This window comes from Petromyzon marinus, chromosome 80 (genome assembly GCF_048934315.1).
Source record: "Petromyzon marinus isolate PM22_M1 ecotype Great Lakes invasive population chromosome 80, UKy_Petmar_22M1.pri1.0, whole genome shotgun sequence".
In the NCBI taxonomy this organism is placed as follows: Eukaryota; Metazoa; Chordata; class Hyperoartia; order Petromyzontiformes; family Petromyzontidae; genus Petromyzon; species Petromyzon marinus.
In genome coordinates this window covers 5,047,680-5,062,487 of record NC_133746.1, presented here as the reverse complement: position 1 = coordinate 5,062,487, position 14,808 = coordinate 5,047,680, and the positions used below count along the sequence as shown (strand labels likewise).

The following is a 14,808-nucleotide window of genomic DNA, read 5'->3' as shown; positions in this document are numbered from 1 at the left end:
GGTCGGGGGTTTGATCGGGACCATGAATCCTGTATATTTGGAGTTTGTATTTTCTCCCCGTGGTGGCATGGATTTTTCTCTGGGTCCTCCGGTTTTTCCCTCCAAATTTGGAAACGTGCTCAGAGTATTTGGCTGTTATAAATTGCCACATTATAAGCCACTTCGTTGAATATCATTTGTGGCCAGGTCGCTTCTGAAAAAGAGGTACATAGCCCAGTGGGCCTTACCTGGTAAAATAAAAAATAAAATGTTTGTTTCAAATTAGTTATTAAAAAAAATGCGGATAGAACTCTAACCTTTCCGTTTCATTATACAGCTTGCAAGAGAGCAACTCGTGCGTACTTGAACGCCTCGAGGTTTGGGATGGACTGGTGAGTGAAGGCAATTCCCTGGCTGTGCTCTGCGGGGGAGCTGCTGTCGGCCAACACATCAAGTCCACCAAACAGGTCATCTCCTTGGTGTTAAAGGCAAGAGGACCATTAGATGGTAAGTGCGATTAAATGGCGAGCAAAGTGAACTGAGGTTTCCTTCTAATTTTGACGAATGTTTTCTTAACGTAGTAGCGATCTGATTTAATAAAAACATGTTTAATTTTACTCTTGTAATTATTAGTGACTGCATGTGGGATTATTGTTAATCTGTTGCTGGGGACTGAGAGATAGAGTAATGGCCCAAGGTTATGGAAGCCACACAGAACAGGGCACAGTTGGCAAATTACTGTGGAACGGCTATCGGCACAGTTCTTCTTTCGTATGGCATTTTTGGAGATTGCAACAGATTACAAATTGATGTCGAGATTTGATATCTATTCAACTACTTCAGAAGTATCCATGTGTATTTGTTTCAGTTCGCCATTGAAAGATGTTATTGGGCAGTCGTTTACAATGTTGCACGGTCTGAGATGTCGCACCACAGTGACAAACTGGACTCTATTAGTGCCGTGTTACATAGGGGGCACTGAAGAGTGAGATAATGCCACAGCCGTCATCAGTTTTTATTTTTCGGTTGACGTTTCACCTCCCATAGGGACCCCATGGTTTTGAGTTATGTTAATATTTTGATTAACGGTATGTTTACGTTATGCACGCGCTAATTTCGGCCAATCGGAGCGCTTGTAAGTGGGCTGAGCATGCCTTAGCCAATCAGCAAAAGCCATTTATGAGCGTTTAGACCTCGACTGGCTTTGTTTACGTTTTGTCTTGGCAATGGAAATAGCTCTCTTGCAGGCTCAGTGATGTTTTACTTAATTTTCAAATTATAAGGGAATTAATAGTGATTGCAATGTCTCTTAAATCGAATTCAGAAAAGAAAAGAGGTAATAAAGTAATTTCCTTCAAAACAAAGCAGGTCAGTATTGATAATCATTAAAAAGGGGTAAAAACAGTGCAATTATGAGTGAGTTTTGCTTTGAGCCACCATTTTTACAATTTTGCTAAAATAAGGGCAATATTAAAGCTTCCAATGTGAAGGATTCCTCTACCAGGATATTCAAATGTAGGGCTATTATTGTAGAAATGTAAAGACTGCTAATGATATGGATCGGAAGAAGAAAATCGAGGCGAGTCTGTAGATAGCTTCACCATTTTTGAGAGGATTAGAGCTGTCTTCGAAGACAGATTCATGGTTTTAACTGGCAATTCCTAACAGTTATTTTGATGAATATCACTTTTCGTGGAACGGATTAAAAACGTTAACCCAGCGACTACTGTATAATATTCCAATTACGTTGTTATACCTACTATAGTCACCCAGGAATGTCTGTCCTTAACGCTCGTGATGTCACTCCACGTCGACCAGCCCCCCCTCATTAATAATTATGAACAGTTTACGCCCTCCACATTGACCCGACCCTCATTAATAATCATGAGCGGGTGACGTCACTCCGCATGGAGAACCCCCCCGCCCCTCATTAATAATCATGTGCAGGTGACGTCACTCCACATCGAACAGCCCGCCTCATTAATAATTATGAGCAGGTGATGTCACTCCACATCAAACAGCCCCCCTCATTAATAATCATAACCAGATGATGTACTCCAAATGGATACCCTCCTACATTAATAATAATTAGTGGGTGGCGTCACTCCACATGGTGGGGGGCAAGGCGCCTCCTGCCCCCTCCTCAGCGTCAACTTACAACCCTCACTACAAAGGCAGAACCCTCACGTCACGTGATCTACGTAACGCTATTGCGACATAGAAGTAAAAAGGACGTCATGATGAACAAGGGATTATAACCTTTAAATGAAATAAGTCTGGGTCACCGTGTCCTTACAAATTGCACACGAATGGATGCAGTGAATATGACGTTGTGGTCTGCTTTTTGCTTGCTGCAATACACCTGTAGTGAGTCCAACTGAGTCACAGACGTTAACTTGGGAGCCACACTATTTATTTAACACAACAGAGCCAACATAACATAACCTACGCTCGGGTCTCGAATGCCCATCTAGCCACGCTACGGCAGAACTAGACACGGTTCGCTATTCCGGCCCGGACCACAAGCTGGGTCCCGGACCGCGTGGCTAGAGGCTTCTTCTCCCCGACGTGGATCTTCGAACACCAACACTTGAAGAACCCCGAGCTCCTCACGGAGATCTCATTATATGCCCCTGGGCTGGGGCTGGCTCCGCCTTTAGCCCCGCCCACCTTCCAGGCCCCCGTCCACCGGTGGCCCCCCTCCAGTATCGTCCGGTCAGGTGACAACAGGTCAGCCAGAGTGTCATGCCCAGAGTAACCATGGCTGGCTGACGCCCGCTCTCGCTTCCTCACTGGGAGACGGCACCGCACGCTGCTCGCGGTGCCTTCACGCTCACCCGCACTCACCCAACCACCGCTTGTGTTGGTACTGCAGCACGCAACCCGGGCTGCCCGCAATAACAACATCACCGGCTGTGACGCCGCAAGTCCCGGCACCATACCGTAACAATCACAGTCACTACATCACCCCCCCCCCCCTACGTAGCTTCCAGCCGTCCCGGCTGCTAACTCCCTTCAAAGCAACCAACCGACATAACAAACAACAAGTGTGCTCCAACAACATAACAAGGCAACAATAAATAACTCAACCCAACTGTACAATATATACACATGAAAAAAAACAATCGGTCAACCCAACAACCCCGGCGCACGATATCCCCACAATCAACATCTCCCACCTTCAACGTGTAACAATGCTCGTAAGCTCGATAGCGAGCAGGATCAGCCAAATACTGGCCCGTAAATACCCCCTTGGGACATGACGTCACTGTCCCCCAAGGTCTCCCCGACGTCACTCCCCGCGACATCACTCACTACTCCTCTACACATTTGCTGTACAAGTTATATTCAACACTAGAACATATTCATCATAATTATACATTCAAAATGCTTCACATTTAATGTTTGCGCTGATGTAGGTCAAAATAAAACTTAAGGAGGGGTGGGTGTCATATTGCGAACCGTGAACCAAACTCCGCGTTTTCCTGTTATCACCATTGCGGCTACTTTTAAGAATGTAACAAGACTCCTGCTGTACAGGACAAAGATTTCCATTGCATTAGGCGAGTGAAAGTGCCCTGCTCCCCATCCAGCTAATCAGCACCCTGCACTGACCACCTCGCGTGCTAGACGGGAACGTGGCCTCCAGCCAATCAGAACGGCGGTGGGAAATTGCATCTAAAACTGTGAGATTGTTTGTCAGAATATTGATGATTCTGATTGGACTTAAGAGCTGTAATGCTGGGATGAAGTCAATCCGAAAATGCCAAATAACGTGGTGTTGTTAAACTTTCAATTTCACCACAGGTCGAGGCTTCATCGTAAGCTATAGCTCCATTAAAGTAACAAGACGTTCAGAAGGTGAGTACATGCCACAGTACACACTGTCAGTACGTGTAACAAATACACATTAAATACACTATACATTTTACAATGTTTAGGTGTATTACCACTTCTTACTTGAATATTCATTTGAAATGCATTGCAATCCAGTTAGGCTTCTCTTAACAACCCAAAAAACCGCAGGTCTAATTATCCATATAACCTATTGGGTCATCTGCACCCTATTTTTACTTTTTATCCGCAGTTACCCGTTTGCTTTCTGTTCTCCAATTGCTCAACAGATTCCGCTTTTTTCGTTACAAGCAGATTCCTGCCATCCTCATCATTTGTATTCAAATGGACATTTTAAAACCCATGAACGAAACAGGTGATAGAGCTCCCTGTGTTCTTCAAATGTCCATTGAAATTACCTACTATAATCACCCAGAAATGTCCTTCCCGCGCGTGACGTCACTCCAAATGAGGCCCACCCCCCGCGTGACGTCACTCCACATTAGGCCCCATCTCATTAATATTTATGAGTGGGTGGATTTTTATGCTAACGCAGAGGAAGGTCGAGCTGTATTAAATAATTTATTACGCAAAGTCGCTTCAAATATGACGTTTCTTTCCAGAAAGTGACGTAAATCTACGCAGCACAGTGCTACATCCGTGCGTGACGTCACTGCAAAAGAGCCCCCTCCCCCCCTTCATTTATATTCATGCCCGCGTGTAAATGTACACTAACGCACAAGGTCACGTACTCCTCCCCTCATTAATAATCATGAGTGGGTGACGTCACTCCACATGCCGCACCCCTCCCCAATAACCATTAGCGGGTGACATCACTCCACATGGGGCAACCCCCCCCCCCCCTCCCTCATTAATAATCATAAGCTGAACAATTTTTCTATTGAATATTTCAGATTTACTGCAATATACACCCGTCCTTAGACGGGCAGAAAAGCTAGTGCTAAATAATCGACATGTAATCCCTCTTCATTCCCTGATAACATCTCAACGGATGTGTATGGTCAGGGCACTTTGCATATGTAATTGCATAGACAGTGGGGAAGGGGTGCTCATAGGTCATCCATGGACGCAATTCCATGGATGACTCATGAGTATTTAAAAGGACAATTGATTGTACAGCGCACGTGCACTGGAATAGTGTACTGTGTGCACGATTTCACAAATATGCACACAAGCTGCATGTATCACACACGCAGAGGCCACTTTGGAATTCATGATTTTTGAGTGTGTGAATAAGTGGAGTTAGCGAGTAAATGCATCCAATTATCCACAGATTATGATTATTCATAGGATTTCCACCTGACCCAGTCTGGTAGTTTACATCTGTATTCGGTGGCAGGAATTGATTCGTGCCGAGATGTTGTGGAATTTCATTGAACTTTTATTACAGGATTCTATAGCTGACTGAGAAATATGTTTGGGTTTGGTCCATGAAAAAGGCAGCAACACGAGTTATTTGTTTAACTTGACCGGCTGTTATCCCTGTCATTGATTTTCGTAAAATCGTCACTACTCGTATGATTCACATTTCTTCAAAGATAAGTGCAGTTCATCAATACATAATTTTGTATTATATACATTCTGCGAGTTGTTTTGTTGTTAAAGATGAGTGGAGTAAATATGAATGGGGTCAGGCATAACTTTGAGGATAATAAATACGATCCGCAATGTTTATTCCCCACATCACCGCGGATAAGACGACTTCTATTGTTGAAAAGCTTTTTTTTTTATTTGGATGAGTCTTTTATCATTTTCCACATTCTTTTTACATTCTTTTTTAGTCCCTGCACCTTGTGGGATAACAGCAGATAACACGGTTCAACTGCAGAACATGTATGGTTATTCCTCTTGCGCTGCTGTGTTCATTGGAAGTCGATGGATACTGGTTGCAGCAAACTGCGTGTACAAGTGAGTTTCGCGTATGCTATATGTGTCTGTACAGTGTTCATGTAATGTGTGGTGCAATTAAAATGTGCATTTAATTGACAATATCTTCTGTAAAATTATTAGTGAACAACTTCATATAGATTATAAAGAAAACAGAATCTAAACACATTCATAAATAACACTAACTTAAAATAAATCTAATCAGCTCGTTTTGTAAAATGGCCAATCTTGATAGCACTTAACGATCGATAAATGCCAGAGAAACATTGAGTTATGATTAAAAATAATGAATAAAAATAATTATTACGATCAATGTTTAAATAAGGATATTAATGACGGCTTCATAGTAACTATTTAGTAACACAAAAATACCTCAACATTGAATATGTATAATTCAAATTAACTCATTTATATCTGTGGGATCCTTTTTGCCAGTGTCAAAATAATGAAAGAAATAATAGGCGTTACCGTTACCAGCAATAATGCACTGTTTAGATCTTCAAACACCAAATATACACCTAAAAAGGGTCCCATAGATATAACTGCTCAACCCAATCTATTAATGCTTTGATATTTGTGTTGCCTTTGTGTTGTTCACCTTTTGGCATGCTCTCGTCTAACACCTGTGCATAGACAAGGCCATAAAGGAGGCTATCTCTGGTATAGACCAATTAGTTTCAAGGGCAATGCATACATTATTGTCAAACCATGTTTGTTTGCATGTTTTACTACAAGCATGTGTGGTGAATACTGACTTGCAATAGATCTATTTTTAGTGTTTGAATATCTTAACACAACTCCTCCTGTATTATTGCCAGAAAGGGTAAAGCCGATTATTTTTCATCATCTTGATACCGGCAAAAAGGGTCCCATAGTTAAATGTAAATAGTGATACTAGACAATACTGGTTTGTCTCGTACAGCCAATGATTTGAACGAGGTTCCCCATAACACAATGAATACATTTCCAACTAACATGACTATAATAAATTAGAATGTAATTTTAAAGAAGTTTTATCTGCTATGTATTTTGCTCTTTTTACGAGTGATATATTCCAAATGTGTACAATGTTGTTTGCCACTGGATAATGTAGACATGTAAAAACAACTGAATGATCAAGTATCTATTTCGAGGAGCTGAAAGGGCTTTCTGGGAGGGACGAGATGAAGTGGAGGAGCGAGGGGAGGGAAGAGGAAGGGAATGGGCAATAGAGGAGAGGCTTTAAGAGAGGAATAGAAGGAGGCTAAGGAGGGGGCTGCTTAATGTACAGGGGCAGTGTGGAGTCTATGGGCAGTGTTGGGTCTTTGGTCAGTGTTGGCTGTATGGGCAATGCTGCTTAATGTATAGGGCAAATTGATTCCAGTGGAGGGGTGCAAGGAAGGAGAAAGATTGGAAATTAGATTGGGCACAGGGAGAAGGAGAGATAGAGATTGACAGAAAATTGTGAAAGAAGAGCACGAGAGGGGACATGATGGGAGAAGCAAGATAAGGTGGGACACAGCAATGAGAGATTAATGTGTTAACATACGTTTAAAAGTAAGTCATGAAGAAATCATAAAATTGGCTTTGAAAAATCCAAGTGTTAACATCATGCTTTTTGATGTGTGATGTAATTCTTGATAATGTACAATGTAGAATAAGAGTTTGCGAGTGTGCCAATTAAATATTATTACGGAGTGCCACGTTATTCATGAGCCCTATCTGAGGTGCAATCTGGCAATCAACCTCCCTCCATGCTGTTGGTTGGTTGGTCGTATGAATGCATCGGTAGATTGCCTGTGGTGGGGTAGAGTGTTTCGTGGAGGTCATATTGCCAACAGTGGCGTGAGCGATTAATAGCAGAGCTTCACCTTTGCATTTTTTTTACTCGACATGTAGTCCTACTAATTTACAGGCAAATATACATTATTTCTCATAAAATTTATTTAAAATAGTAATATTTTATGATTGATATGAGCTTATGCCTCCAAATGGAATCACTGTAGACGATTTAGATACAACATCAGAACGTGTAGTCTGTGCTTCATATACCACGAGATGAATATACAGTATTTGAATACAAAATTTAAGTTAATATAATCTTTATTCATGTGCGTGTGATTTTCAGCCGACCAACTTATGAGTGGAGAGTGAATTGGTGGCAATTAATTGCCATCTATTGGTGGGGATCGAATTGGAACTGGGTTGGGAATATTCCAGTGGCCAATGTATTTTTACACCCAAAGTACAATGTCTCCCTCCCTGACTACGACGTAGCTGTGGTGGAGTTAAGTCAAACCATACAGCCATCGGAGCATCTAAAGCCAGCATGTTTGCCATATTTTTCTGAACCGGTACCTTATCCGGGAAAATACTGCTACCTTTACAAAAGTAAGTGTTGTTCACGCATTTACAGCATGATAGCAAGTCCTCGTTTAACGTGGTAGTGGATACGTTCCTAAAAAGCGCTACGTTTCCCAAAAAACGTGCTAAGCGAAAACATTTGCCTATGAATAATGTAACGATAAAGTTCGGCGAGATGTACCACACACCACACAGTGAAATGGCAGGACAAATAACCGAGGGTACGGTGCCACTGTTTCTGTATCATTGCACGTACCGTATCACTATCGCTCAGCCACACATTCAAGAAAATAGTTCGTCATCAACCGCTCAAAAACCGGGTTATAATGGTGCACGTTCAGTGTTATAACGGTGCGCATTCCGCATTGTATGGAAAACTCTTCCCTAATTGGAGAACTGCATTTATAGATAAAATGCGGTGTATTAACACAACAAGTTAATGGAGGACTTTCCATATTTTGAGTCTGCACGTTCTCTCTCCCTGTGGTGGTCGCATGTTTTTTAATCCGGATGCCACCTCCACATTTCGAATCAAAATGCCTTTACATTATTTAGCTGCTACTATAAATTCCCACGTGCTGATATAAGCCGCTTCGATGAGCTATCATCACGTGTAGCCAGGTCACTTCTGAAAAAAGCAAATAGCACTGTGGACTTCACCTGGTGAACACAGTAACATTGTATTTTTTTTTACTTATTCATGATGTGTCTGTGTGTACTGGTTGTTTAGCCTCAGGCAGACAGATTGCACCCTTCAGCATCATCGACACGAATGAGTGCAAATCTTTCCAGTACAACAACAGCGGCATCACCAGTCGGATGATCTGCACGGAGTCTGCAACATGTGTGGTAGGTGATAGGATGAAACATTATGGCGATGTATACCGATATTTACATTTTGTGCAAAGATGCAATATTTGTATTATTTTGGCACGGGTTATTTTAAATCTAAACTTTAATTCTCACACATGGCCTCTGCTCCTTCAACTCCACTGGCCTCCCTTTGTAACGACTGACGATGATGTAATAAGAGCCAATTTTTTGGGACACAGCCACAATACGGGACCCTAGGTTTCGTTTTTTTCCTTAAGCTTGTAACTTCCTTTGAACATCCCCACTCCTCGTGCTCTTCCCTTTTATTCTCCTCGAGCCCCCTTTCTGGAACCGTCTGTCACTGTTTTTCCCTGAGCTAATCCCTGATCTTCCTCTATAATGGATTCTCTCTGTTTTCTGCCTAATCCCGTTCAAATCGTATTCCTCCAATCCCTTTAAAAGTCTGCCTCCTGACAAATCACCATGGAGGCCTCTTTCGGCCAATTTGAAACCTTGTTTATTTTTCAACCGTATTTATGCTGCATTTTGGCTTGGGGTGAGTGGTTGCTAATTTTGGTCATTCCACCTTTACTTTTCCGCTGTCTTTTCAAACACCTGACGCTAGTGTAGCTGGTCCACCCTGTCCCTCTCCTATCGTTAATCCTTGCGAAGGGGACAGGTAGGCTAAATAGATAGCAATAATAAAAATACAGTTTGGAGACAATGAGTAGGTCATCTGCATTGTGTTTTGTACTCCGGAGAAGTGGCCAACTCTACAACAGCTGAGCACCAGGGGTTTGTGAATTGGGCAAACTTTATTTCAAAGTCTTCACAACACTGTAGCTGAATTCATATGTTAATGGGATTGAGCGCCAGTCTTAATATTCTAGACACAATTATTATTATTTTATATTTTGAAAGCAAAATGTATATCAGTGATAATTGTGCATACCTTCATTACCACCGATAACTAAACAACAGTCAATTGACATTAGTGAGTTCCTGTCAGTCGATTGACATTCAAGTAATATAAAATGAACAGTTATTTAAAATTGGAGCTCATGTAATATGCAGCTCACCAGCACGAAGTCCGCGAACATCTAAATTGGGGGCATGCCCCGGACGCTGCTGTGCACGATGGGAGTCGGGGTCCAATCGCTGATCACCATTTGCATTCACTTATATTTTCTTTAAACGCATTTGGCTACCCGTAGCTATACAAAAAGCTTTCTTTGGTTCCCATATATGTACTGCAGAGTGTACAAATATACGTGATTAATTACAGGTAAGAATACAACGGCTACACTAGTCTTTTAATCTAGTCATAGCTTTGCTCCACCTTGTCTTGCGTTTCTCATCTCCTTACATGTCCTTTCTCGTCCTCTGTGTTCCCAATCTTCTGTCACTCCTTTTCCCTGTGCCCAATCGGTCGTTTCCCCTCTTTATACCCCTCCACTGGATTCAACTTCCCTTGTACATTAAGCAGCACTGCCCATATCGAGATGGTGGCAATATGTTAACGATGGGTAGTGCTGATAATGTTACAATGCTAGATAGTTAACATTTTGCACGGTGGCAAGATTTTAACAAGCTCGCCTGGCGTGCAGGAGGATGTGGGTTCGATCCCAATCCTGACACCTGAATATTTGAAGTTTGAATGTTCTCCCCGTGGTATCGTGGATTTTCCCTTTACATTTAGAAACATGCATTTAGAGTATATTCTTGATTCTTTCGGTAAAGTCACGTAGATATAAAATAAAATAAATAATTAAATTGGACTTAACTGTTAAATATAAATAAATGCAAAAAACACGTTTCGATCGCAACACAAGCCTGATGAAGACCGCTTGTGTTGCGATCAAATCGTCGTGGGTTTTATTATTTTATATCTATGTAACTTTACCGAAAAAAACAAGAATATGAATTCCTGTAGTCACGAAAGTTTTAAGTCAAAATTTTTCGCATTTAGATTATTTGGCTGCTTTCCACAAGCCACTTTGTTGAGCTCTCATTTGTGGCCAGGCTGTTTCTGAAGAAGAGCTACATACCTGGTAAAATAAAAACATAGTTTATAGTTTTCAAATAAAAATAGTTTATGGTTTTAACACTGCCCATAGAATCAACACTGCCCATAGACTCAACACTAACCTATATAGATTATTTGGTTCTTTCGGTAAAGTCACGCAGATATAAAATAAAATACGAAAGCTTCAAATCAAGACTACCTATATACTCACTACTGCCCCTGTACATGAAACAGTCCACCTCCTTAACCTCCTTCTGTTCCTCTATCAAAGCCTCACTACCTCTTTTCCACAGCCCATTCTCTTCCCTCCCCTCGCCCCTCTCCTTCCCTTCCCTCCCCTATAGCCCCATTCATGATCCCCTGTGAGTACCCCTCTATCGCTGCTGTCACTCATTCCTCAACACTCGTAGCACGCCCCCTGTCAACTCCGTTCTGTCACCGCTTTGTAGGCTGCATCAAGCGCTTTCAGTGAAGGCGCTGTATAAATATACAATTACATTGGAAATTAGATATACTGTATACAAATTCAAAGTGATTTATTGCTGAAACGAGCATTGGGAAGTTGCTCATCTACCGTATACAGCCCCGAGGCAGTGGAAATAACAATATTCATAGAACTACCACTGAATGGTCCTCCTTTTATCCACATCCAGTATGCATTAACCACACATGCTTGTTGTAAAACATGCAATCGAACATGCTTTAATAATAATAATGTATGCATTCTCTTTGAAACGGATTGGCCTACACCAGAGACAGCCTCCTTTATGGCCCTGTCTCCCCAGTGTTAGACCAGAGAACAACGGTAAAAGGTGACAGCACAAAGGCAATGCAAATATCAGAACACGGATAGGTCCGGTTGAGCAATTATATCTGCAAACAGCATTCGTTTGGACGTTTTCCTACAAACATATGTGGTTAATGCAGACTTGAAGCCTTGCAGGTCTCGGTTTGGTGTTTGAACATCTTAACACCGTGTTTTTTTTTTACGGAAAAGGTAAAGCCTGTTGTTTCATCTTTTTGTTACAGGTAAAATTGGATTCCATAGATATAATTTTTGTTTCAACACATTTTGTCTGAATGGCCAAATACTAATTTGAAGCGTGGCTGCATGTGTTTTGGAATAAAACAAAAGTTGAATTAATTCTGTCCTCTTGTATTTCAGGAAAAAGATACCCAAATCTTGATGTGTCAAGGGGTGGATGGCCTGTGGTACGTGACGGGCATTGGTAATCGTCTGGCGCGGTGTGAGACCAATGACGTAGATCTGCGCGTCTTTGCAAGGGTTTGGAAATTCTTAGGCTTCATTAAACTAATCTCGGGCCTAGAATCCCACAGAACAAATTAGCAGTGTACAGTATGGAAGAAAACAAAAGACAAAATTAACATCAAACTAGCATCACATTTATCTATGGGACCCTTTTTTTGCCTGCATCAAAATTGTGCAAAAAATATGCTTTACCCTTTCTGGCAATAATTCAGGAGGTGTTAAGTTATTGTGGTTAAATATGCAAACATGTTGATACCGGCAAAAAGGGTTCTATAGATATAACTGCTCAACCCGAGCTATTCATATTTCTACAGACTGGTTATATTTTTTATTAGTACGTTATCATGCGTACGTAAAAAAATAATATAGTTTGATTCTTTCATTTTTTTAAATGTTATCCTTTAATGCAAATTACATTTTAATCGAATAAATATAATTGCTCAACTAAATATAATACATTATATGGTATGGAATTTATCAAATATGCCAGATTTGTTTAAAGGGAACTGGGTATTTTTGAGATATTGTGATATAAATGTGATCATATTGTTACATTGTCAGTGAGCGGAAGTTCATGAAAAATGTGAGAGTGGACAGGTGCAGTCGGATAAATCGATTTATGCTACATTACCATCTTTAACAACTTTCATGAAAATTGGGATGTTGCCCTTGGTTTATAATTTTCCTCCCAGGTAAACATTGCAACTTCGTGAGCGGCATAGCCAGGGCCGGATTATGACATTGCTGGGCTATGTCGGCGTAGGGTTTGTAAATCGAGGAATGCCTGCTTAATTTTGTTATATCGGAATGAAAATAACGTTTTAGAGTAATTTTCCCTATATCGTTTATTGTTCAACATATTACGTATAACTTCTAAGTTTTCTAATTATTTTTTTATAGAGGCCTCTCATAATGCCAGACCCTATGCTGTAGCTTTATTAGCTTTTACCTAAATCCGACACTGGGCAGAGCATCTCCTCTCCGGAGAGAGCACACGTGTGCTTTTGGCATCTCACCCAGGTGTCTGCTGGGCTCAGGGAACTGCGGAGAGAACGTGCCATCCTCATTCCATACAGCTGAGGCTTGGGATTGGCCGATACAGTCAGCCAATCGGTGGTAGTTGTTGAGCAGATATTAGACACAAAAAACACCTATTTTATTTACAAGGCAAAGCCCACTGCTCTTTTTCAGAAGCGACCTGGCCACAAATGATAGCTCAAGAAAGGAGCTTATCATGTGGAAATGTTTAGTAGCAGCCAAATACTGTAAACGCATGTTACTGATTGTGAAGTAAAAAACCAGAGGTCCCAGAAAAAATCCATGCGATCACAGGAAGAACATGTAAACTCCAAATATATAGGCGTTATGGTTGGGACTAAACCCAAGACCTCCCGCATACCAGGAGAGGGAGATAACATATCCCCACCACTGATGTAAGGAAGGGCTAACATATCCTTGGGTTAAAGCTTTGAAGAATTCAGGGACATCCTCACCCATTGACTCAACACTGCCCCTGTACGTGAGCAGTCCCCCTCATTAACCTCCTTTCCGTTCCTCTATTGAAGCCCCACCTCTTCTTCGCATGAATGGTCATACATATATGTTAGACTAAATTGCAAGTCCTGCATTACAGTTTGAACTTAGATCCCTATTTTACATCACAATTAAGGAACCCTTATGTTTGACGAAACGGTTGAATAAATTCATGTATTCTGAAGCTGACAATATAAACTTTTATATTAATATATTACGTGATTGTAATATTAGATTGTATTATGGGCATATGCAGATGTTGAGAATTACAACGCTGTAATTTAAGTATTTTGGGAATAAAGGATGTTTAAAAAAAGTATCAATCTGTTCCTTTCCTGTTTTCTATTAATGTTTTAAATATAATACCCTATATATTAAATTCTAAACATAACAATGAATTAACTTGGTTTGCTAGGTGGCCAGGTGATAGCGGTGCTGCAATGGATTATTGAATACATCTGTGCACAACTATAAGCGTTGCTGCCTCGTATATGAGGCATTGTGGTCTGTCACTGTGAGGGTTGCTCTTTTTTATCAATAAGGGAGAGAGAGAATTTGGGCTCCATTTTCTCTCCCATGCAATCCCCTTAATATAGGACACCAATGCGGACTTTTAAACGTCCTTTAACGGTAACAGAAAGATAGACAATTCAATCCGGAATACAGAAAATCTTAACAAGATTTGGAATTTATAAACTTTTTTTTATTCAATCTAGATTTGAAGCTTTCGTGGCTGCAGGAATCCATACTCTTCGGTTCTATCGGTAAAGTCACGTAGGTATAAATAGAATAAAATAAATCACGACGTTTCGGGGGCAACACAAGCCTCCGTCATCAGGTGATAAATGGGGAGACACCATCTCGAGAAAGGGTTTATATATGTTTGCTTGTGCCTAAACGTCGGTCTAGACGGATTAACAAGTTTTAAGGGAATATGTAAATAAGTTATTAGCATACGGATGTAAAGAAGTTATTAGAAAGGTTCGTAAAGGGGATGTTAACATTCGTGGGCTCGATGAAGTCACGTAGAAACTGAGCAAAGGCAGCCGTGTTGTCCACTGCGGAGAAGGAGAAGCAGCTGCGATTTCTGCTGTAGCAGCAG

At 41.1% G+C, this 14,808-nt stretch overlaps 1 protein-coding gene across 1 annotated transcript in view; it reads left to right on the top strand.

The window, feature by feature from the left end:
* LOC116958573 (scavenger receptor cysteine-rich domain-containing group B protein-like) overlaps positions 1-14,019 on the top strand; it is a 45,635-nt gene extending 31,616 nt beyond the window's left edge. Inside the window, exons 8-13 of the mRNA XM_076057188.1 lie at positions 317-486; positions 3,787-3,840; positions 5,616-5,742; positions 7,829-8,091; positions 8,795-8,913; positions 12,069-14,019. Coding sequence (XP_075913303.1) covers positions 317-486; positions 3,787-3,840; positions 5,616-5,742; positions 7,829-8,091; positions 8,795-8,913; positions 12,069-12,251 — 916 coding nt within the window. The 3' untranslated portion in view covers positions 12,252-14,019. The remainder of the gene's footprint in view (positions 1-316; positions 487-3,786; positions 3,841-5,615; positions 5,743-7,828; positions 8,092-8,794; positions 8,914-12,068) is intronic.
* Positions 14,020-14,808: the final 789 nt, after the last annotated feature.